The sequence below is a fragment of the Papio anubis genome, chromosome 6 (genome assembly GCF_008728515.1).
Source record: "Papio anubis isolate 15944 chromosome 6, Panubis1.0, whole genome shotgun sequence".
Lineage (NCBI taxonomy): Eukaryota > Metazoa > Chordata > Mammalia > Primates > Cercopithecidae > Papio > Papio anubis.
The window spans coordinates 118,381,889-118,405,211 of NC_044981.1; the positions used below are offsets into that span (position 1 = coordinate 118,381,889).

Consider the following 23,323-nt stretch of genomic DNA (forward strand, 5'->3'; position numbering starts at 1 on the left):
GCTTGCTGGGCTTAATACCTAGGTGATGGGATGATCTGTGCAGCAAACCACCATGGTACATATTTACCTATGTAACAAACCTGCACATCTTGCACCTGTACCCCGGAACTTAAAAACATGAAATAAAATAAAATAATATAATCAATATTATCATTCAGGGTCCTGAGACCTCTCTCAGGTTCTGCTGAACTAAGCAATTAAATTAAATTTTCTTCTAGATTAAAAAAATAGTCTAATTTAAAACTCCTGTGGTGTCTTTGTTTTTGCAACTTAATGATTTTGCAAATAAAGTCTATTAATTATTTTTAAAAATTGGTAATTGATAGAATCTTTCTGGAAGAGTTTAGTAATATGTATCAAAAGCTTTTCAAGTGTGCATTTGTTTTGACATGTGCATTTATTCTAAAGATATAATGCAAAAGTGTATGAAATTCATTGCTCTAAATATTTTAATCACCACCTTGTTTTTACAGAAATTCAGAAATAAGTTGAATGCACAATAATGAGGTCCTGGCTTCTACATGAGTCACAGAGTTTAGAAGGCTATCTAATGGCATGAAAAGCATTTATACTCTGTTAGGCAGAAAAAGTAGTTATGGAGAAAGAGAATGTGCAGCATTCTGAAACACAGACTTGAAAAATACACATCAAAATGTTAACTATAGTTTTCTTTCAGTTGTGGAATTATACATGGTTTAAATTGCTTCCTTTTGCTTTTCTGTATTTTCCAAAATTTTTATAATGTCTATACAGATTTCATAATTTTAAAACCCATACAAAACAATAAACACTATTTGTTTAAAGGACTAACTCCTTAGCAACTTAGTCTATGCATTGCAATCAAGTTAACATTTTGTGCTACCTGGGGAAAGCACATTAGCTAGTTTGCATAGAGTTGAGCTAAACCCATCTGCTTAAGTTAGTACCCAATATAGTCTACCTTGCAACAAGTGGATGAGATGGAATGGATGCATTTTGATGAACAAGGCAAGAATAGGTGACAGATGCCTTCCTTCCTTCCTTACATCTTGGCCAAGCCTTACAAGGCACTTCAATGAAAGGAAATGGGTAGAGATAAGGGACTGTGCCATGCCCTGTGGCACTAGGGATCATTTGTAGGTATCCTGCTCATCCTAGACAGGTCCTGTGCTCTGTATTGCTCTCCTAGAGCCATTAAAAAGCTATTAGGGGAAATCATCTCATCACAATATGAAGAGTCGAATACAATTCAACCATATAGAAAATGGTTTTGGAAGATGTCCAGGGACAGTCATTCCTTCTCAAGATTGAACAACCATAAATTCATAGATAACAAATTATAAAACAGGTAAGGGCCCAAGCTCATGTGAAGGCGCAAGTCCATAATGTGCTAATAAGAGAAAAAGAAAGGGTACAGGAGATGTAAAGATTCTCTATTGAGGTGTGGTCAAGAAGGAGAGAATGGGGCCTTCACCTTGCCTTCCTGCCCACCTTTCTTGGCTCAGCCAGCCTCAGATGAGTTGCCTGCACTGACATAGAAGGTCTTCTGGTCACCAGGGAGCAAACATTAGGAAAAGTACAATAGAGAGTCAATGAAGAGACTGCTATTCCTAAGAATGTCTCCTAAAAGGTTAAAAGTGTACACATTGCTGAAGTTTTACAAAAATATAGAAGTGGGCACAAATAGAGCATCAAAATAACCTATATATCCCATAGCTTGATTCTGTACTATGAATTCCTAGAAAGAGAACTATGGTAAATGAGAAAGAAAAATAAGACAATTCCACCGACCTTCCTGTCCTATTATAATAAAGGATAGTGTAATAAACTTTGGTAAATTGCATTAATCAAGTTGCTAAAAAATAAGTCCTGCTTCGATTTGCATGGAGGTAAAGGATTCAAAAGAAAATTGATAACCAACTACCAAAAATCTGCTTCTGCTTTCTAATTTTCTTTTCAGGCATGCATATAATCTGTACTGAAAACTAGATCCAATAAGGAAGGAAGAGGGAATTGCTTAAGCCTTTTTTCATTGAGCAATGAAGTTTTGCGTAAGAGAAAACAAAGGAACAAAGAGATGATGGCAGCTCAGTGGTCCTCAGTCTGCAGGAGGTGATAGAATCATCTGGAGAGCTTCAAAGATTACAGATGCCTGGGCACCTAGAGTTTCTGATTTGGTAGGCCTAGGATGATCTCCAGCTGATTGTAATGCATACCCAAATTTGTGACCCATTCCATAGATACCTACCTATCATGTCAGCTTTTTTTTTTTTTTTTTTTTTTTTTTGAGGTGATCTTGCTCTGTTGCCCAGGCTGGAGTGCAGTGGTACAATCTCGGCTCACTGCAACCTCCACCTCCCGGGTTCAAGTGATTCTTCTGCCTTAGCCTCCTGTGCAGCTTTAATTACAGGCATGCACTACCATGCCTAGCTAAGTTTTGTACTTTTAATAGAGACGAGGTTTCACCATGCTGGCTAAGCTGGTCTCAAACTCTTGATCTCAGGTGATCCACCTGCCTCGGCCTCCCAAAGTTCTGGTATTACAGGCATAAGCCACTGCACCTGACCCATATCAGCTTTTTATTCATAATTATCATGCAATTCTGGAAAACTTATAATAATTCCTATAGCTTGGGGGCAGTCTCGATGAGCAAAAAACTGATAGGGAAGGAAAAGGGGTAGCTACTGGCCTCTCTCGCCCACTGGAAAGATGGTAGCTTTCATAAGCACTGCCTTCTGGCTCCCTGGTATGGAGGCTAAATAAGAAAGTCAGCTGAAAACTCATTCTCATAAAAACAATCTCTGAAGCTCAAAAGGAAAAGGAATCAAGAATGTTTGAAATAGTTTATTCTGATCCCTTCATTTTATGATGGAAAATTGTAATTGTTGCAGGCATTGACTAAAGGAGAGTATGAATAAAATAGAAAACTGAGCTATGATGAGGCACCCTCAGGTACATGAATAAATTCTCTGATAGCATTCACAGGGAACAAGGAAGGATGGTGATATTCTATTAGTTAAATGTTCTAGCCATTGAGACTTAGATCCTGCTTTGAAGAGCCTACTATATTTGGCACATAGAATCTTAAAATTTTCTGTCATATCAGGAAGGAACAATTCAGAAAGCAGGTTTCTGCCTACCTCAGAAGACCAAAGAGTGGAGATGACAACCACATTGTATTAGTCTGTTTTCACACTGCTGATAAAGACATACCCAAGACTGGGAAGAAAAGAGGTTTAATTGTACTTACAGTTCCACATGGCTGGGGAGGCCCCAGAGTCACGGTGGGAGGTGAAAGGCACTTCTGACATGGTGGTGGCAAGAGAAAATGAGGAAGGAGCAAAAGCAGAAACCCCTGATAAACCCATCAGATCTCGTGAAACTTATTCACTATCACAAGAATAGCACAGGGAAGACCAACCCCTGTGATTCAATTACCTTTCCCTGGGTCCCTCCCATAACACATGGGAATTCTGGGAGATACGATTCAAGTTGAGATTTGGTGAGGACACAGCCACACCATATCACACATCAATAATGAAGACACTGGATGCTGCAAAGAACAACTGTGAAAGTCATTGTTCCCAACATGCCTCTAAGGGAATCATTTATAAATGAAATATATAGTATCTCTCCGATCATAAAGGGGAAGCTTTATTAGGCAGCCCCAAAAGACTAACATATGCATTCAGCAAATTTTGCCAAAACCAGGAAACAAACCTTTTCCCGTTTCACAGCAAGATGTTAAAATGATTTTACAAGTAGTGAGAAATTTTCAGATATGGGAATATGCAATACAGACAAGCTCAAGGCACACAGCAAACCTTGTGAAGCTTATTATGGGGATCAGCTTATAGATACAGAAACACGCACACATCTCTCTCTCTCTCTCTCACACACACACACACACACACACAGAGAGAGAGAGACCGAGAGAGAGAGAAACAGAAAGAGAAAGAAAGAGAGAGAGTCTTTGCAAATGGAATTCAGTTATTTCAGAAGCAAAACAGATCCTGTCCCCAAGATATACACTCCATACAGGACTTCCCCACGGTACCCAAGGTCTGATTTTCAGATTCTATGACATATCTCCTATGTCCTAATTTTATACCAATTGTAAAAGTATGATTAAAGTGACTATTACAAATCAGAAGGTCCACTATTGGTCTATTGGGTGCCTTAATGAGGCTTTGTGTACGGCTTATATAGTATCTTTGTGAAAGCTAGGAAAGGGCCCCTTTCTGTGGATGGATGCAGCCCTGCTCCAGGGCATGTGGCCTGGTGAGCTGAGCATGGTTGGATTGCCAGCCTCTCTCATCCATGGTGAGATCACAACCTGCACAGCCCCATGGGGTCGCCCTGTGTACACCTTTCTCAACCACCTCATCCAGTCTCTCCTGCCCAGAAATCCCCGCCACCAGAGGCACCTGGAAATTCTACAGGTACAGTGTCATTGTAATTTAGCAGTTCCTTTCCAGCATACCCCATAGTAACACAGCCCTTAAAGAACAACAAACGGACTTTCCCCAACAGGTTCACAAACAATAATTTCACTCAAATGAGTAAAACTGGTGCTCTGTTTCTTGATATTTAAAATGACACATCTAAGAGGGTGATATGGTTTGGCTCTATGTCCCCACTCAAATCTCATCTTGAATTGTACTCCCATAATTCCTATGTGTTGCGGGAGGGACCCAGTGGGAGATAATTGAATCATGGGGGTGGTTTCCCCCATACTGTTCTGGTGGTAGTGAATAAGTATCATGAGATCGGATGGTTTTATTAGGGGTTTCTGCTTTTGCGTCTTTTTCACTCTGTCTGCCGCCATCCACATATGATGTGACTTGCTCTTCTTGCATTCACCATGCCTCACCATTGCCTCACCATGATTGTGAGGTCTCCCCAGCCATGTGGAACTGTAAGTCCATTAAACCTCTTTCTTTTGTAAATTGCCCAATCTCCGGTATGTCTTTATCAGCAGCATGAAAACAGACTGATACAGAGGGAAACACTATTCTTTGAATATCTAAACATTACAGGTTAAAACTAAAAAGTTCCTAATGAATAGTTCTAGTTTTCTTGCTGCTCCAAAGTTAATTTAAAAAAAAAACAAAAACAAAAACAAAAAAACCTTGTATCGTATCTTAAAGTGCATTGGGCAAGAACACGTTTAATATTGTCTTAGGGCTCATTCAAAGCAAAATTTGAAAGGTTGAAGAGTATTAATTGAAATGGTTTAATAACGATAAAAGTCTGAGGCTAGAAGAAATCATTTTTAAATGTCTCTTGCTTTGTCTTTGCTCTAAAGCAGAAAGCAGGTAGGAGTTATTCAAAGCATTCCTGGAGGAGATAGTCTCTACTTTTCAATCACTCTACTCATTTGATGCCCTCTGACATAATTCACTTTTCAGTTTCCTCAATCAGAATTTTCTGCCAGTGTGTGAACAGAAAAAGGCAGTTTGATCTGCACAGTTGATAAACAGCCAGTGGGCAGTTGGGATTTCACTTTTAGCAATATGCTTTCAGATGCTTTCTGTAGAAATGCACGGGAAATCAAAGCAGCTACTCCTGTGTAGGTTTCATATATTCTGCTCTACAGTAAACATTTATTAAGTATTTGTAAAATGCCAAATGCAGTGCCAGCAATGTGCAGGTATTAACTCATTTATGCCTTATGAGGTATTATCATCCCCAGTCTACAGGTTTGAGACCTAATGAGTTTAAGCAGTTTGCCTAAAGTCACACAGTTATGGAGTTGAGATAGAAATCCCAAAAGTGTGACTTGAGGGTCCATCTGTAATCCACAAAGCTACACTAGCTTCTTTTTCCTAAACTCACCACAAGTTTCTTTTAAAATCGTTAGTCTAATAGAAAACGTATTCCCTAATTGAGCTTTTCTATTAGGAACAATTATTAGCATCTAATTCTTAGATCTGGATTAACACATGGAAATATTGTCACCACTAGAATCACTACTTTCTTTCCCACACAAGTTTCTTCATATCAGTTTCCCCAACATTGCAACACTTCAGTGGTTACAGCCCTAAAAACAGGGAGTAAGTCACCACAACTTTCCAAAAATCCATAAAATTATTAACTCTGTGAAATAACAGAGCACAGATACTTGGAGACATAAAGTTTACAGTCGGGTGCATAGAAGCCACAACAGGAAAGGACAGTAGATGAGCTTTCTTTCTTTCTTTTTTTTTTTTTTTTGAGAAAGAAAAAAAACGACTCCCAGGCTGGAGTGCAATGATGTGATCTTGGCTCACTACAACCTCCGCCTTTCAGGTTCAAGCAATTCTCCTGCTTCAGCCTCCTATTGGGATTAGAGGTGTGCGCCACCATGCCCAGCTAATTTTTTTTTGTATTTTTAGTAGAGTTGGGATTTCACTATATTGGCCAGGCTGGTCTCAAACTCCTGACCTTGTGATCCGCCTGCCTCAGCCTCCCCAAGTGCTAGGGATTACAGGCGTGAGCCACTGCGCCCAGCCAGTAGATGAGCTTTCTAAGGGATAAAGACAGGGGCACCCAAGGGTCAAGGCTCAAGGCTCAAGTCATCTATGCAAGTTTTTCCACTTGTATCTCTATTAGTATTTACAAACCAAAACAGTTGTTGTAATCTTACATCTGATTTCCCTTTGGCCCTAGAATGTGAAGCAAAATTTTGCCTGGAAAACACACTGAAGATCTATGTTTAAAAAATGATGGGGAATAGATTTTGAGTCCAGCTGGAAAATGTATATGCCTTTAAGTAATTCCTTTATATTTTGTAACTATTCCATGAAGTATCTTTTAAAGGGAGAAATCCATGGAGCTTCCAGAATCATCAATGAACTTTTCTTTTCCAGCTTATAACACCAGTTAAGGAAAAGTTCACATAACTTTTACATTCCTTTATCTATTCCCCCTTCTCGTAAACAGTGTCCTTTGAGCCACTTATTCTAGTCTCATTGCCTGGTTACTCCTGTTAAATTCTTCCAGAAAAAAAATATTCTTATATATGGCTGATATCTTTTACAGAAGGTACAGAAATATCTGAGTTATCTAACATCATCAATGCATGAGGGTTTTCCATGTAAGTAACCTTTACAGTAACTGAAGTTTCTCCCTTCAAATGTCAAAGGCATCTACTTATCTTTGTTGGAAATCCTCTTCTAAAATGTATGGACACACTTCCTTGCTTTTTTAAAAAAGAGGGTATTGGACACAATTTATTGATGACTCAAATGGCCATTATTAACATCTTTGAATCATGTAGTGATACAGTTTTATTTGATTTAAAATGTTTCTCTTTCCTGGGAGTTAAAATAACAAACCCTTCCTCGGTTGTTTCCACTTACCACTGACAGTCGTCTCACTCCCTTTGCAGATTGTGGCAAGCAAAGAAATTTGAGAAGCAAACATTCAATAATAGTAAGCTTCTGCGTGGGTCTGCAGCCCTCTAGAATCAGCCCGCTCCGTAAAGCAAGGAAAGAAAAATGAATCTCAGTGACAGACTGTGTGCACCCCAAACCAGTCACTGTGCTGGAGAACTGATATAAAATCCACCACAATCCTCACAATAACCTTGGGAGGAGGGTAACATCATTTTCAATTTACTACTATCTGGGTCTCAGAAAAGGTAAGTTCGCCCAGTGAGTAAGAGAGAAGGCTGGGATTTAAACTCACATCTGTCCAGGTCCTGAGTTCATGCCCTTTCCACTCAATCCTGCATTGAAGCTGTTGGGGGAGTTAGGGTGGGAGGTGCTAGTGTGGGGAGGTGCTAGGTTGGGAGGCGCTAGTGTTGTTAAGGAGCAATATTCTCTGCTCTGTTTCTTCCCTTCTCTGGCATCTCTCTCCACCTACTCCTGCAAAGGGGCATGGAGTTGCTTATCTAATTAGTAAATCTAAAAGAAGAACCTGTCTGCAGTAGCCTGGCTGCTTGTTTCTTTTTCCTGAAAGTGGGTTTACCAGAGAAACTGTGTTGTCTCTGCAGTACCCTTGGGTGGGGTGGGTGAAATCAGCTCTGGCCAGGGAGGGTAAATCCAGCTAATCCTGGCTTCAAGATCAGAAAGCACAGTCCCCCAGATGTAAGCCACATCTTCCAACCTTGTCTTTATCGTCACTAATGAGACCCTCTGGCCTCTGCCTGCTTTTCCTTTCTTATTTCTCCACGGGGGTGGAAGTCGGGCAGGTAAGGAGCAGCTACTTATTGTGTTCCTCCCTTAATCAACCCAACAACCATGTTAAGTAAAATCAAAGGAAGTGAGAGCAGAAAAAGACTAATGATGAACTTGCACAGTGCCTTCACTGTAAAGATGAGGAAAGAGAGGCTCGTTATATTAACACACAAATAATGATTAAAAGAGTGTTATTAAGGCCAGATGTGGTGGCTCATGCCTGCAATCCCAGCACTTTGGGAGGCTGAAGTGAGTGGATCACCTAGGTTCAGGAGTTCAAGATCAGCCTGGCCAAATGGTGAAACCCCATCTCTACTAAAAATACAAAAATTAGCTGGGTGTGGTGGCGTGTGCCTGTAGTCCCAGTTACTCGGGAGGCTGAGGCAGAAGAAAAAAAAATGTTATTAGCGAAGTGGAAAAAACTCTTATGTAATTGCCATTTCCATTTATAGCAATAAAATTCTAACATGTATAAAGCATTTTCATGAGAGTAGCATATATTGAGACTTCAACAAATGATAACTACTAATTTTACTATATTATCATTATTATTATTGTTTGACACAGGGTCTCACTCTGTTGTCCAGGCTGGAGTACAGTGGCACAATCATGGCTCACTACAGCCTCTGCCTCACATGTTTAGCAATGCCTAAGCCTCCTGAGTAGCTGAAACTATAGGCGTACGTCACCACGCTCAGCTAATGTTTGGCATTGTTAGTGGAGACAGGGTTTCATTACATTGGCCAGGTTGGTCTCGAACTCTTGGCCTCAAGTGATCCACTCAGAAACTGCAAATCCGAGTAGCTGGGACTACGGGCTAATTTACATATTTTTTGTAGAAATGGGGTTTTGCCTGTTGCCCAGGTTGGTCTCCAACTCCTGAGCGCAAGTGATCCCCCTCCGCCTCAACCTCCCAAAGTGCTGTAATTACAGATGTGTGCCACTGTGCCTGGCCTAATTTTAGTATTGTAGTACCAGATAGTACCTGAACCATGAAAGCATCAACCAAGATTATTTCCATGATGTGGTGAGCATCTGTTCTCATCCCACATTCTTGATCTGACCTCCTAGGTGGCCCCATTCTTTCCCCTTGAATTTGTACATACTCTTTGTGAAAGGTTGCAAAAAAAAAATTTCTGGCCAGGCACAGGGGCTCATACCTGTAATCCTGGCTTGGGAGGCCAAGGTGTGTGGATCGCTTGCACTCAGGAGTTCAAGACCAGCCTGGGTAACACAGCAAAATCCAGCTCTACAAAAACACAAAAATTAGCTGGGTGTGGTGGTACACACCTGCAGTCCCAGCTACTCAGGAGGCTAAGGCTGGAAGATCACTTGAACCTGGGACACAGAGGTTGCAGTGAGCTGAGATCACACCACTGCAATCCAGTCTGGATGACAGCGTGACCCTGTCTCAAAATAAAAATAAAAATATTCTTATTACACAATCTTTGCAGCTTCTCTGATCAGGAGGTACAGACTATTTCTCAACTCCTTGAGTTTGAGGGTGGCTATGAGACTGAGATTTGCTTTGAATATTAAGATATTAGCAAATATGATGCAAGCAGAGGTTTGAAAAGCACTTGTGCAAAAAGGCTTGCTATTGGTTACCTTAATTCCACTATATGACGAAGCCTGGGATAGCCTGCAGGAAGATGATGCCCAGCTGAGCAGTACTCGAGGCTGAGCACAGCCACCAGCTAACCCACCAAAAGATTGAAAATGAAGAAGCCGAGGAGAGCCCAACAGAAGACTGCTCAGGCAATCAACAGGAAAGTGAGAAATAATAAATCATTGTATTTGAAACCACCAAAATGGGTAGCAGTTTCTTATGCAGCATAAGCTAAACGACAGAAAAATTGGTACCTAGAAGTGGCACGCTGCCAGAACAGAAACCTAAAACATTCCGCCTTGGCTTTGGCACCAGACAGCAGGCAAAAAGCAGTGATGTAACTGTTAAGGAAAACTGGAAAGACGGCATGCAGACTGTCAGAGGAGGGTGACAGTGGTGAGGAAACTGCGAGAGCCGTCAGGGGAAAAGGCAGCCCATATCACAGGCAGCCAAACACTTGACAACACTGTTGCCTATGGCAGCTCCAAAGGCTGAAAATGTTGGTATGAATTTTGCATCTCGCTGCAAAGATCTCCAGACAATTGAAAGTGTTTGAGTGTGTCTATAACTACACAGAAGTTCTGCAAGATAGAGACAAACTAAAAATTGAATCATTTAGTTTGCAAGCATTATTTAGAGAAAACCTTTCTGGTTTCTCTCTATTTTCCTATCACAAGATAGGAAAATAAAAACTTTTTATCTCTCCAGTTTCTTCAACTGGAAGAAACAATTCTAAGTAAGAAATGGCCTTAAAGACCTTGGTAAAATTGAATAAGGTGGCTCGAAGACCTTCTCAGCTAGACAAAGTGAGCTCTAAGACTCTAAGTGTGTTGTCTCAAACAATCTGATCCTCAGTCTGAAGTAGACAGAGGTCTAACATGAAAACAATTATGAACGTAGGTTTTAGGGGAATGGAGCCTAATTAGATTATTTGGAAATCCATAAAGTTTTTAAGAGAATTTTACTAACAAGCACACACACAACCTTGGCCTAAAAATACAAAGACTTTTCAAAGGAAAAGAGGCCTCTGGGTCCCCAACTTTTTATGATCAGGATCTAGGCCAACGAAGCTATTTAGGAACAAAAATAAGCCATTTGTTGTGGGAAAAGAAGAGTTTCAGAGGGTAGAGCCAAGAGCAGTGGAGGACTATAAACCAGGAAACCACTTCTGAAAAGCAGAGCTGGGTCCTAATCAAGGAACATGGCCTAGTCCAGGAGCAGGAGCACCTGGTAACATGTACTTGGACAGAATTGCTATGGACCAGTGATTGTCATATGAATCCTGTTAATGGCTTTATTTATTTTTTTTTTAATGGGGTGTCTACTTTTGTTATCCTTTTCCTATCTCATCATTATATGTTGAATGTGTATGGGAAAGACAGCCTGTTCATTGTCTTGGGATCAAGAGGATCAGCATAAGAAGAGCTATCTCTGAGGAGTTTGAACTGTATCTAGATCTTATGCAGATCAGGCGTGAGTCTCTAGACTTCGAGGCTAATACTATAATCTGATGAGACTTCGGGGAATCCTGGGATGGGAGTGAGCATATTTTTCTTGCAAGAGAAATGTGAATAATTTTTGTCAGCGACAGACTATACTTGATTACAACAAATGGCAGCAAATTCTTAGCAGCACCTCCCATCAAGAAGTGGTGTCAGTCTCTCTGCCCTTTGAATCAGTTTCTCTACCCTTGGCCATGAGACTTGCTTTGACCAAGAGGATGGGAGGAAACATGGAGCAAGCAGAGGCTTCAACAGCACTAGTACCTTGGGGCTTATCCGCCCTGGGCACACCGAAACCATTATGTGAGAAAGCTCAGGTTAGCCTCCCGGAGGATGAAGACCGCATGGAGAGCTAGGCCAGCCCCCAGCTAACCCACCTCTACAGCTGCATGACTGAGTCCCGGGGAGATCCGTGAAAGAAGCACTAGTGCTTACTATCTGCCAGAGACTGTTGTGGAAGGTTTACATGGATTATCTCATTTAATCCTTGCATCCATGAGAAACAGAAAATTGTTATTTGGGGGTGGCTTGTTATACTGACAAAGCTACCTGATACACCTCTCCTTGTGTTTCTCTATGCTCCTTAAGGTGTATTCTTCTTTAAAGAAGACTTGGAGGCTGTTGTGAATCATGGATAAATTATAATTTCTGGAAAGTAAATTGTCATGCATTTTAAAACAAAAGTTTATTACTATGATTTTAAAACACAAACATAAGCAACATGAACCAAATAGTTGCCCTTATGAAGTATGCCACCTATCCAATAATTGTGACTTAAGGTATATATTAATATCTTGATTTTAATTCAGTAGACCTTTGTGATATTCTACTCATATTGTATGCAAAAGTTAATGTAAAGCATACACATTTTTTAAAAGCACATGTTTCTTAACATGTCTGAAGACAGCGCTTCTTTTTTGTTTGTTTGTTTTTTGAAGACTGTGGTCATAATCATGGTGAGGAGAAAAAAAATATGCTAAAAAAAAAGATTATCTCACACACACACACAGCTTCCACACAAACACTCTGCAAAAGCTGTTCGATAATACAGTGTGCTAAATAGGAGTCCTTGAGCAGCGGGGTCAGGAAAGTACAGAGATACTTGGCAGTTTTAACCTTGGCTGAGTTTCAGTCTCATAAGAGGTTTTGAGAACCTGAACAGCCAGTTTTTAAATGGAAGTGGATAGTTTGAAGTATATCACAAGTCTATCATTCAGCTCACCAAAATAAACAGTACGTAGGCACAGTGCAACTTCCCAAACAACACAACTCCACTGCCACATCCCAAAGTTTCCTTCATCATCAAAGACTGGACCAGAGATATTTCCTGCTGCCATGCCAAAAACAGCAAAAATTAGTGGGATGTGAACTAGGTTTCTAAGGAATTTCAGAAGTTTATTATGGCCTTACTAACCCCCTTCAAAATGTTAACGGCTATCAGGATACTTCTTTTCAAAGCTGTAGGATCAGCTTAGAACTCCACATCTACTCAGGGACGTACAGGAGAGGGGCTAAGTGTTCAAGCCTGGGGAATTATGTGGAGACATATCCACATCTCACCTCTGACGCTACCTGGTCTTGCCTGGGTTTCCTCACTGGTTTCAGGGTTCCCAACAGTTAGGGCAATTCTCAACAGATGAGTGCGATTCTTAACTGATGAGTACTTTTCAAGCCTCTGCTATGTTTTGTATTGTTGTAGGCCATCTTCTCTATACCTGGTCTTCCCCATGTATAAATAATTACTTCATAGGATAGTAGAGGGGATTAAATGAGGTAAGCCATGTAAAGCTCTTAGACTGGAACTTGGCAGAGAGTGAGCACTCTGTATATGTTACCTATGGTCATGTATTCCTGTGATTTAAATTCCCTCAAATAACTAATGTAGAGTAGTAACTATTTGTGTAAATGATGCATTTGTTAATTACACTACTAACAGTTTATTTTCTGTCTCATCTATGATCATAAGTGAACACTAATACCTGTGCATTACTCAATTATTTGAGGTTTGAAATACCTTTCTTCCAGCTATTTTATTGCAAAATATCTCTTTCTGATTATGAAAGCAACCCATGCTCTTTGTAAAATATCATAATAATAATAATACAGATTGAGCATTCCTAATCTGAAAATCTGAAATCTGAAATGCTCCAAAATCTAAAACTTTTTGAGCATTGGCCACAAGGGGACTATTCCACACTTGACCTCATGTGACAAGTCGCAGTCAAAACACAAGTAAGTACATAACACACAGTTTACTCAGTGTTCCCAAGGGAAAAAAGACCCTCCCATCCCCCTTCAGCTGCAGTATATCTTTTCTGCACATGCCCAGATACCCCTTCACAAGGGCACACACACACAAAGGGCAATAAAATGGCACATGTACAGCAGGCTGGATGCACCAACAGCAGATTCGCCACCATGCCCCACATGGCACCAAGAACTTCATGTATTAATCACTATGACTCTTTGCTTATACTCTGCTCTGACATTTTTGAAAATGTCAAAAAGGCCTGCAGATACTTCTATGAGTAACAGTGATAAGAAAAAGGGGAAGCATTTATGTTTATCTGTAGCAAAGAAAGTCAAGCTACTGGGGAAACCAGACAGAAAAATATGGTGTTGGAATGACCACCTTATATGACCTGAAGAAACAAAAAGATAAATTGTTGAAGTTCCATGCTGAAAATGATGAACAAAAGTTAATGTTAAAAAATAGTAAACACTCCATGCATGATGACTCGCACCTGTAATCTCAGAGTGTTGGGAGGCCAAGGCAGGAGGATCACTTGAGCCCAGGAGTTCAATACTAGCAACATAGTGAGACTATGGCTCTATGAAAAACAAACAAAAGCCAGGTGTGGTGGTGTGTGCCTGCAGTCCTAGCTACTCACAAGGATGAGGTGGGAGTATCACTTGAGCCCAGGAGTTTGAGGCTGCAGTGAGCTATGATTGTGCCACTGCACTCCAGTCTGGGTGACAGAGCAAGACCTCATTGGAAGGAAGGAAGAAGGAGAGAGAAGGAAGGAAGAGAGAGAGAGAGGGGGAGGGAGGAAAGCACTGTATAAAGCTAGAAATGAAGATCTTGATCATGTATTGAAAGGGTGGATCCATCAGCCTCACAGTGAACACATGCCACTTAATGGTATACTGATCATAAACATGCAAGATCTATCACAGTGAACTGAAAATTGAAGGAAACTGTAAATAATCAAAAGGCTGGTTGCAGAAATTTAAGAAAAGACACAGCATCAAATTTTCAAAGGTGTGGTGATGAAGCATCTGCTGATCACAAAGCAGCAGAGAAATTCATTAATGAGTTTGCCAAGGTCATTGTTGATGAAAATTTGACGCCAAACAGGTTTACAATGCTGATAAAACATCACCGTTTTGGTGTTATTGCCCTGGAAAGACACTGACTAGAGCTGATGGGACAGCCCCTACAGGAATTAAGGATTCCAAGGACAGAACAACTGTGCTGGGATGTACTAATGCAGCAGGCATGCATAAGTGTAATCTGGCTGATAGGCAAAAGCTTGTGTCTTTGCTGTTTCCAAGGAGTGAATTTCTTATCAATCCATTATCATGCTACTAAAAAGGCTTGGATCACCAGGGGTATCTTTTATGATTAATTTCATAAGCACTCAGTACCAGGAGCTTGTGTTCACTGCAGGGAAGTTAGACTGGATGACAACTGCAAGAATTTGTTATTCCTTCACATCTGTCCTGCTCATCCTCCAGTGGAAATTCTCATAAAAAATAATGTTTATGCCATGCACTTTCCCTAAAATGTGACTTCTCTACTTCATCCATGTGACAAGGCATCCTTAGATCAATGAGGAGTAAATAATGCTTTCTTGAACAGCACGCTAGCAGCAGTGAACAGAGGCATGAGTGTAGAAGATTTTCAAAAGGAGTTTAGCATGAGAGGATGCCATATATGCTGTTGCCAATGTTTAGAACACGTGACTAAAGACACAGTTGTGCATACCTGGCACAAGCTCCAGTGTGTGACTATGTTCAGTGATGATGATGAAAAAGGTGGTGACTTTGAAGGAATTCCGTATATCAGATGAGAGAAAAAATGATGTATGACCTCCTTACAAATGCAAAAAATATACCTTCAGAGTCAATCAGTAAGCTGGAAGAAGGTATCAATGAAGTTTTTTTTAACATCAACAAGGAGGCTACAGTTCTTCATTTATTGACTGACGATGAAATCGCTGAAATGGTTCTCAATGAAAATGACTGTGATAATACTGACAAGGAAGATACCATTAACACTGCAGAAAAAGTGCCTATAGATGACATAGTGGATATGTGAAGAGCTTATTGAAGGACTAGAGCAGTGTGCATGTATAACAGAACAAGAAATGATATCAGTTTATAAAGTCAAAGAGACTTCCAAGACAAAAATCAATGTTAATGAGGCAAATGACTTTGGAGGAAACATTTTAAAAGGCCATCCAGCAGGATGCCTCCTCATCCTCAGAGGACCCACTCTCTGGTCCCTCAACTATTACTGATGTTTCTTCTCACCTAAAAAAAATATAGTGTACAGTAACTTTTTAATCAAAATACATAATTGCACATGGAGACTGAAAGCCTGCCATTGTTGTTGCTGTTAACGTGGATACAGGTATTTGGTGATGCTACTGGGTTTAGTTACCCTGAACACATTATTTTTTTCACTGTATTAATGGTATGTTTTTTTTTTTTTTACCATTAAGTACTTATGTGTGAATAAGTCTAAGAAAGTGACTGTAGTCAGGCATGGTGGTTCACACCTGTAATCCTAATACTTTGGGAGGCTGAGGTGGGCCGGCTGTTTGAGTCAAGGAGTTCAAGACTAGCTGTGGACAACATGGTGAAACCCCACCCTTACAACAAAATACAATAATTAGCTGAGACCAGTGGTGTACACCTGTATTCCCAGCTGCTTGGGAGGCTGAGACGGGAGGATCACCCGAGCCCAGGAGGTTGAGGCTTCAGCGAGCTGTGATCGTGCCACTGCACTCTAACCTGAGCAACAGAGCAAGCTCTTGTCTCAAAAAAAGACAATAAAAAAGAAATGAAAAAAAGAGAGAGAAATGATTGCTTATCAGTAGCATGTAAACTCAGAGTCAGGAATGATAGTGATACCAAGCAAGCACAGATGGTCCATGTGGGTGCCTGACATAGTCACACCTTTGTTTTCTGATGGTTCAATGTACATAAACTTTGTGTCATGCACAAAATTATTAAAAACATTGTATGTAGTTATCTTCAGGCTATGTGGATAGGTATATATGAAACATACGTTTCTTTTTTTATTATACTGTAAGTTCTAGGGTACATGTGTACAACATGCAGGTTTGTTACATATGTATACACATGCCATGTTGGTGTGCTGCACCCATTAACTCGTCATTTACATTAGGTATATCTCCTAATGCTATCCCTCCCTGCTGCCCCCACTCCACGACAGGCCTTGGTGTGTGATGTTCCCCACCCTGTGTCCAAGTGTTCTCAATGATGAAACATAAATTTCATGTTTAGATTTGGGTCTTATCCCCAAGATACCTCATGATATATATGCAAATATTCCAAAATCCAAAAAAATTTGAAATCCAAAATACTTCTGGTCCCAAGCATTTCAGATAAGAGATACTCAACCTGTAATAATAAATCAAATACGACAGAATTGTTTAACATGAAAAGCAAAAATTTTCCATCATCTAATACAACTGTATATAATAACTCTATAAAATAACCAATGATAAAATATAATACATATTCTTCCAGATTCTTTTCAATGCCAGAAGGTTGCAAACACTTAAGAGACAGTGTTCAGAAGAACCAATACTGCTACTGTGAAATTTAGTTTGTTTGCCTGGAAAATCACAGGAGCTCTCTAGGATTTCTTCTTCCCAGGGGCATCCCTCAGAGGTGCAGGGCCACAGGGCAAGTCACACCGTACTTTCCATCAACAAAAGTTTTGTGCAGGTAAAGTCAGGTAAAAAGAAAGAAAGAGAGAGGTAGACAGAGAGGAAAGAAAGGAAGGAAAGAAAGGAAGGGAAGGGAAGGGGCAAAGGAAAGGAAGGGAAGTGGGAAGGGGGACGGGGGTTCCAGGCACCGTGGCTCATGGCTGTAATCCCAGCACTTTGGGAGGCCAAGACAGGTGGATCACTTGAGGTCAGGAGTTCAAGACCAGCCTGGCCAACATGGTGAAACTCCATCTCTACAAAAATTAGCTGGGCGTGGTGGCACATGCCTGTAATCCCAGCTACTTGAGAGGCTGCGGCAGGAGAATCACTTGAACCTGGGGGGCCGAGGTTGCAGTGAACCAAGATCACACCACTGTACTCCATCCAGCCTGGGCAACAGAGTAAGACCACCTCAAAAAAAAAAAAAAAAAAAAAAAAAAAAAACGGAGAAGAAAAGAAAAGAGAAAGAAAGGAAGACTGAGGGAAACTTGGAAAAGGAAATTTTAGAATACAAGAAAATCTTCATGTGTGCTTTCATGTTTAAGAATCTTAAGATGTTTACCCCAATTCCACACATTGCGAAAGAATCTTGAAGTGTCTAAGCCAGTCTGAGAAGTGATATTCTTTAAGACTTATGTTTATAAAATTAGTGGCTAGGTTTTCTTTTGGAAACAAGTTAACAATTTTAATGCATCACATATACATTGAACATCTCTTCCTCATAAGTGTCTCATAAAGGTAAGCTGTATTCCCCTCACCCCCACCACCAATTAATAAGGCTTCATTGTTAGTGGTGGTAGGTTGTGTTTAGTTTTTTAGTTAGATTCAAGTAGTGAAAAGATCTTTTCTTCATCTAACAGATAGAAGCCTTAAAAGCACTATTTCCAAACAAGAAGCAAAGTGTAGATACTCCTACTGCTGCTAATATCATTTGAAAAGCAAATGCCATGTAGGAGAAAGGGTACTTGGCCTGGTAAGCGAGGGCTTATTCCCATTTCCATCTCTAGCTGCATAAAGTTGAGCAAGACATTTAACACCTCTGTCAGTTTCCTCATCTGTAAAATGGTGATAACTCTACTTACCTCACAAGGGTTACTTTTTGGTTGTTAAGTAACATAAGTTATGTACCTAAAAGCACTTCATAAACTTTAAAGTATTTTACAAACACAGTCTTAGGAATTATTATTTTGAACTACTGCCATCCATAATCAGTTAATTTATCAGTTAGCTTCTTGAAGATACTATAAGTACTACTCCTTTGGAAGCATGTGCAGATCATATGATCTAAAATGATTCTATAAAACCAAAGAATGATCCTATTATTAGTTTTTATATTACTCCTATGACTCAAGTGACAGCATATTAATGCTCTATTCAGCCTAAACTTCAGGAAGACAGGAGTTAGGTGCTTTGTACTCACTATATAAAAGGGTCTAAGAAAACAAACTCACTTATTGTAAAGAAAATTTTTCTTCAAAGTGAATATATTGCATTATACCTGTCAAAGAAGACAAATAACCAATACCTCCTTGCAAAACAAAACCAACTAAAAAGCAGTCAATCAAATTTCTTATACATTTACCCCAAATGAAAACTGTTCCATGTAGCAACTGTGCTCTTTTAAGCTATATAGGCTGGGCACGGTGGCTCACACCTGTAATCGCAGCACTTTGGGAGGCCGAGGCAGGCAGATCACCTGAGGTCAGCAGTTCGAGACCAGCCTGGCCAACATGGTGAAACCCTGTCTCTACCAAAAATAAAAAAAATTAGCCAGGCATAGTGGCATGTACCTGTAATCCCAGCTGCTTGGGATGCTGAGGCGGGAGAATTGCTTGTACCCACGAGGCTGAGGTTACAGTGAGCCGAGATTGTGCCACTGCACTCCAGCCTAGGCAATAAGAGCAAAACTCTGTCTCAAAAAATAAAAAATAAAATAAAATAAAGTTATATAGACTCAACATCTATAGGTATTGAAAAAATATTAAACATTTTTTAGTACTAACAGAATTTTAATTTTCCCTTATATGTGAGCTTCTAATTTGGATAAAAGGGATGTTGCATGTTTGCAGTGATACTGGTAATGTTTATCATGGGAATCAGTAGATATCTTTCTATACATCCAAAAGTGCAGAAAATTCTGTAAAGAGTAATATAATTTGTTCTCTCATGAACAGACTGTCAGTATCCGTGCAGAATAATTCCCAGAAATCATGAAATGCATACAACTTTCAATACCGTAACTTTCACTTTTACTTCCTGTTGAGTATTCTTTATCATTTGATTTTAACATAATATTAAAATACCTCAATTCTATTAGCTAAAATATACACAACAGCATAGAAACGATGGATCCATTAGCTTTATTTTATTTTTATAAACCAAGTTGGGAAGCCTTTTAATGAGCTTTTAAGTAATATTTATAAAGTAGACTATGTGATTGATATTCTTATCCACATCTTTCAGGACACATGTCTGCATAGGCTACTCTGACAGGGACTTTCATGAATTTACTCAACAAGTATTTATTGAGTATTTATGTGCCAGGCATGGGATATGATGAGGTTAGCTTGGTGAACAAAAGATAGGTGGTCCCAGTACTTTTAAAATATATTTTCTAGATAAGCAAAAAAAAAAAAAAAAAAAAAAAATTTAACATAAACCTTTTTATGAGAGAGAGAAAAAAGGTCTTGCTCTGTTACCCAGGCTTGAGTGCAGTGGCACAATCATAGCTTACTGCAGCCTCCACCTGCTGGGCTCAAACAATCCTCCCACCTCAGTCTCCTGAGTACTGGGACTACAAGCCATGCGCCACCACACCCAGCTAATTTTTAAATTTTGGGGCTGGGTGCAGTGGCTCATGCCTGTAATACCAGCACTTTGGGAGGCCAAGGAGGGTGGATCACCTGAGGTCAGTAGTTCAAGAGCAGCCTGGCCAACAGGAGAAACCCCGTCTCTACTAAAAAAAAAAAAAAATACAAAACTTAGCCAGGCATGGTGGCAAGTGCCTGTAATCTCAGCTACTCAGGAGGCACAGGCAGGGAGAATCGCCTGAACCCAGGAAGCGGAGGTTGAAGTGAGCCAAGATTGCGCCACTGTACTCCAGCCTGGATGACAGAGTAAGACTCCATCTCAAAAACCAAAGATTAAAAAAAATATTTTTTAAATAAAATATTTTGTAGAGATGGGGTCTCGCCATGGGCTAAGTTTTAAAATTTTTGTAGAGATGTGGTCACACTATGTTGCCTAAGATAGTCTCAAACTCATGGGCTCAAGCAATCCTCCTGCCTTGGCCTCCCAAAGTGCTGGAATTACAGGCATAAACCATGATGCCTAGCCCATAAAGCATTTTTAAAGAAATAAATTTAAATGTTATAAGTTTGAAAGACTGATGAGATATTTTAAATATAGACACAGTTGAAACCAAAGTTTTCTATGTACGTACAACGAATTTATTAATTTCAATCACTGGTATCAACTATGACACAAAGACTAGCTTAGTGGTTAAATAAGGATGCAGAATCGAATAAGCCTGCATGGGACTCCTAGCACTGAGCAAACTAGAATAAGACAATGAACCTCAAAAAGTATTTACACACGGTGAATGAGTTCTCAACAAATGCAGGTATTTTCTTAGATAATACTTACGTTGTCACTCATGTTGGTAAACATACACACTTTCTATGAACATCAACCAGAAAATGTATAAATAATAGTCAAGTAATTTTTTACTACCTGCTCTTAACCTGTCTTGGACTACAGAAACTCCACCATGGCATGCCACCTTATCCTGCCTTCCTTCTGGAGATGTTCTCCAACCAGAGATGTCCCTCAACCTTTCCCATCCCCTATCCAAATTCAAATTTGTCCATCAAAACATCCCAAGCCTATAATCCATCCTCTATGTTTTAAGGCAGTAAACAACTGTTCTGATGAATATATCTGCTTGTAAGTGCTAATAGCTTAATATACTCCTCCATCCAGAAAACATATTTGCATTTTTGAAGATGCTTTCTATATTCTGGATAAAAGAGCAAATTGAACATTACTTTTGCTCTCTTCCAAAACTCCACTAAAGGAACTTTCTAAAGGCATAAGCCAACTAGGATAAATAAGAGAGAAGAAAGCAGCAACACAATTTTGGAAATTATGAAGCAAATAGAAAAACGAAAGTTGGTCTAGCAGATTTAAGAAAGTTAAATCCTCAGTGAACAATGGAGAAGTACAAGAAGCAACTAAAGTTACACCATCAAATAAACTCCTAAAGTCCAAGACTCAGAACTCATAATAAAAGGCTGAGTACCTATGGAAAAGGGCGTGATGGTGGGGTAATAACAAGTTGGGTTTGGATAGAAGCTTTTTTGTGTGTGTGTGCTCTTTTCTTTTTTATTATTATTATTATTATTATACTTTAAGTTCTAGGGTACATGTGCATAATGTGCAGGTTTGTTACATATGTATACTTGTGCCATGTTGGTGTGCTGCACCCATCAACTCGTCAGCACCCATCAACTCATCATTTACATCAGGTATAACTCCCAATGCAATCCATCCCTCCACCCTCCTCCCCATGATAGGCCCTGGTGTGTGATGTTCCCCTTCCCGAGTCCAAGTGATCTCATTGTTCAGTTCCCACCTATGAGTGAGAACATGCGGTATTTGGTTTTCTGTTCTTGTGATAGTTTGCTAAGAATGATGGTTTCCAGCTGCATCCATGTCCCTACAAAGGACACAAGAAGCTTTTTAAAGAAGTGGAAGTGCCCTCCATCCTCTGTTCCACCTGGGCAGAAGAATAGACAGATGACAGATTAGACTCTGAACAGGGTAAAAGAGAATCTAGACTGCGGTAGAGGTACCCAACTGAAAAGAGGACGATTCAGTGAATATTTTTACATGGAATGTTGAACCTTCAAACCCTCCTCCTTCACGTACTTTCCAGCACACTGACCTATATCTTACAGGCAGAAAAATAGAAGATCCTTTTCTATAAAGGAGAAAGAAAGAAAAAAGAGGTGAAAAAATAAGAGTAAAAATAAGGAGCTTACAGGTCCAGTCCTTTACATTCAAATTCCAAATAATAGGAATTTCAGAGAGAAAACATCCTATGAATAAAAATATTTATTGTGTTTATGCTGCTGTTAACAGTGGTGGGTGCAGGTATCTAGATGTCAGCAGAAAGGCAAACTTCCACAGCACTTGAAGTTGCAGCAAAAGGCAGTTAATAACTTCAGAAATTTTCTTAAGCCACCGGGCGCGGTGGCTCACACCTGTAATCCCAGCACTTTGGGAGGCTGAGGTGGGTAGATCACCTGAGGTCAGGAGTTTGAGACCAGCCTGACCAACATGGTGGAACCTCATCTCTACTAAAAATGCAAAAATTAGCTAGGCATGGTGGCAGGCGTCTGTAATCCCAGCTACTAGGGAGGCTGAGGCACGAGAATTGCTTGAACCCAGGAGGCGGGGGTTGCAGTGAGCTGAGATCATGTCACTGCACTCCAGCCTGGGCAACAGAGTGAGACTTTGTCTCAAAGGAAAAAAAAGTAAATTTTCCAATTAAACAATACCAAAAATATGCTGACTAAACAGGATTTTCCTCCACTAACTGTTAATCTTTTCAGATGAAGTGACGCTATTATAACTTTGATTCCTTAAGGAATACGTTTCATCCTCTAACGAGTTTACTTTCAAAAAGAGAAAATGCTCCATTTTACCATCATCATTTCTTATTTAAAAATTCAAATTCTTAATGAAAATATAAAAATGGAGCTCATTTGCAGTTAATAAAGTATTCAACTGGATTCACAGTGGTTAAAATCACTACCTACACTTCAGCAATGAACCAAGTTCAACCTATACAAAATAAAAAGTGCAAGAACAAATGTCTAGAATTATTTCCTTACCATTCATATGCTCCTTCATATAATATTTATGGTAAAAGTAAGACAAAAAATGAGAACATGAATCAAGTTATACTTGAGATAAACCAAGGAATATGCCAAAGGAGGTGAGGAAAGATATGAAAATACATGGCAAATGGTCATCACAGGACCTCACACACCCATTCACGTGAAGTCACACTTCAAGCCTGAGCTAAATTTTCACTAGCACTAA

General features: G+C 39.8%; 1 protein-coding gene across 5 annotated transcripts in view; it reads right to left on the reverse strand.

Annotated features, from left to right (window-relative positions):
• STX11 (syntaxin 11) overlaps window positions 1-23,323 on the reverse strand; it is a 37,825-nt gene that overhangs the window by 4,603 nt on the left and 9,899 nt on the right. Inside the window, exon 1 of one of the 5 annotated variants that reach the window (XM_021937757.2) lies at window positions 15,241-16,114. The exons of 3 other annotated variants lie outside the window; for them this stretch is intronic. Coding sequence is in view for 1 of the 2 variants with exons in the window: in XM_021937752.2 (XP_021793444.2) it covers window positions 7,323-7,386 (64 nt within the window). In the remaining variant the exon portion in view is untranslated. Of the gene's footprint in view, window positions 1-7,322; window positions 8,359-15,240; window positions 16,115-23,323 lie in introns of those variants that run through there. One more of the 5 variants, XM_021937752.2, reaches the window with a different exon arrangement.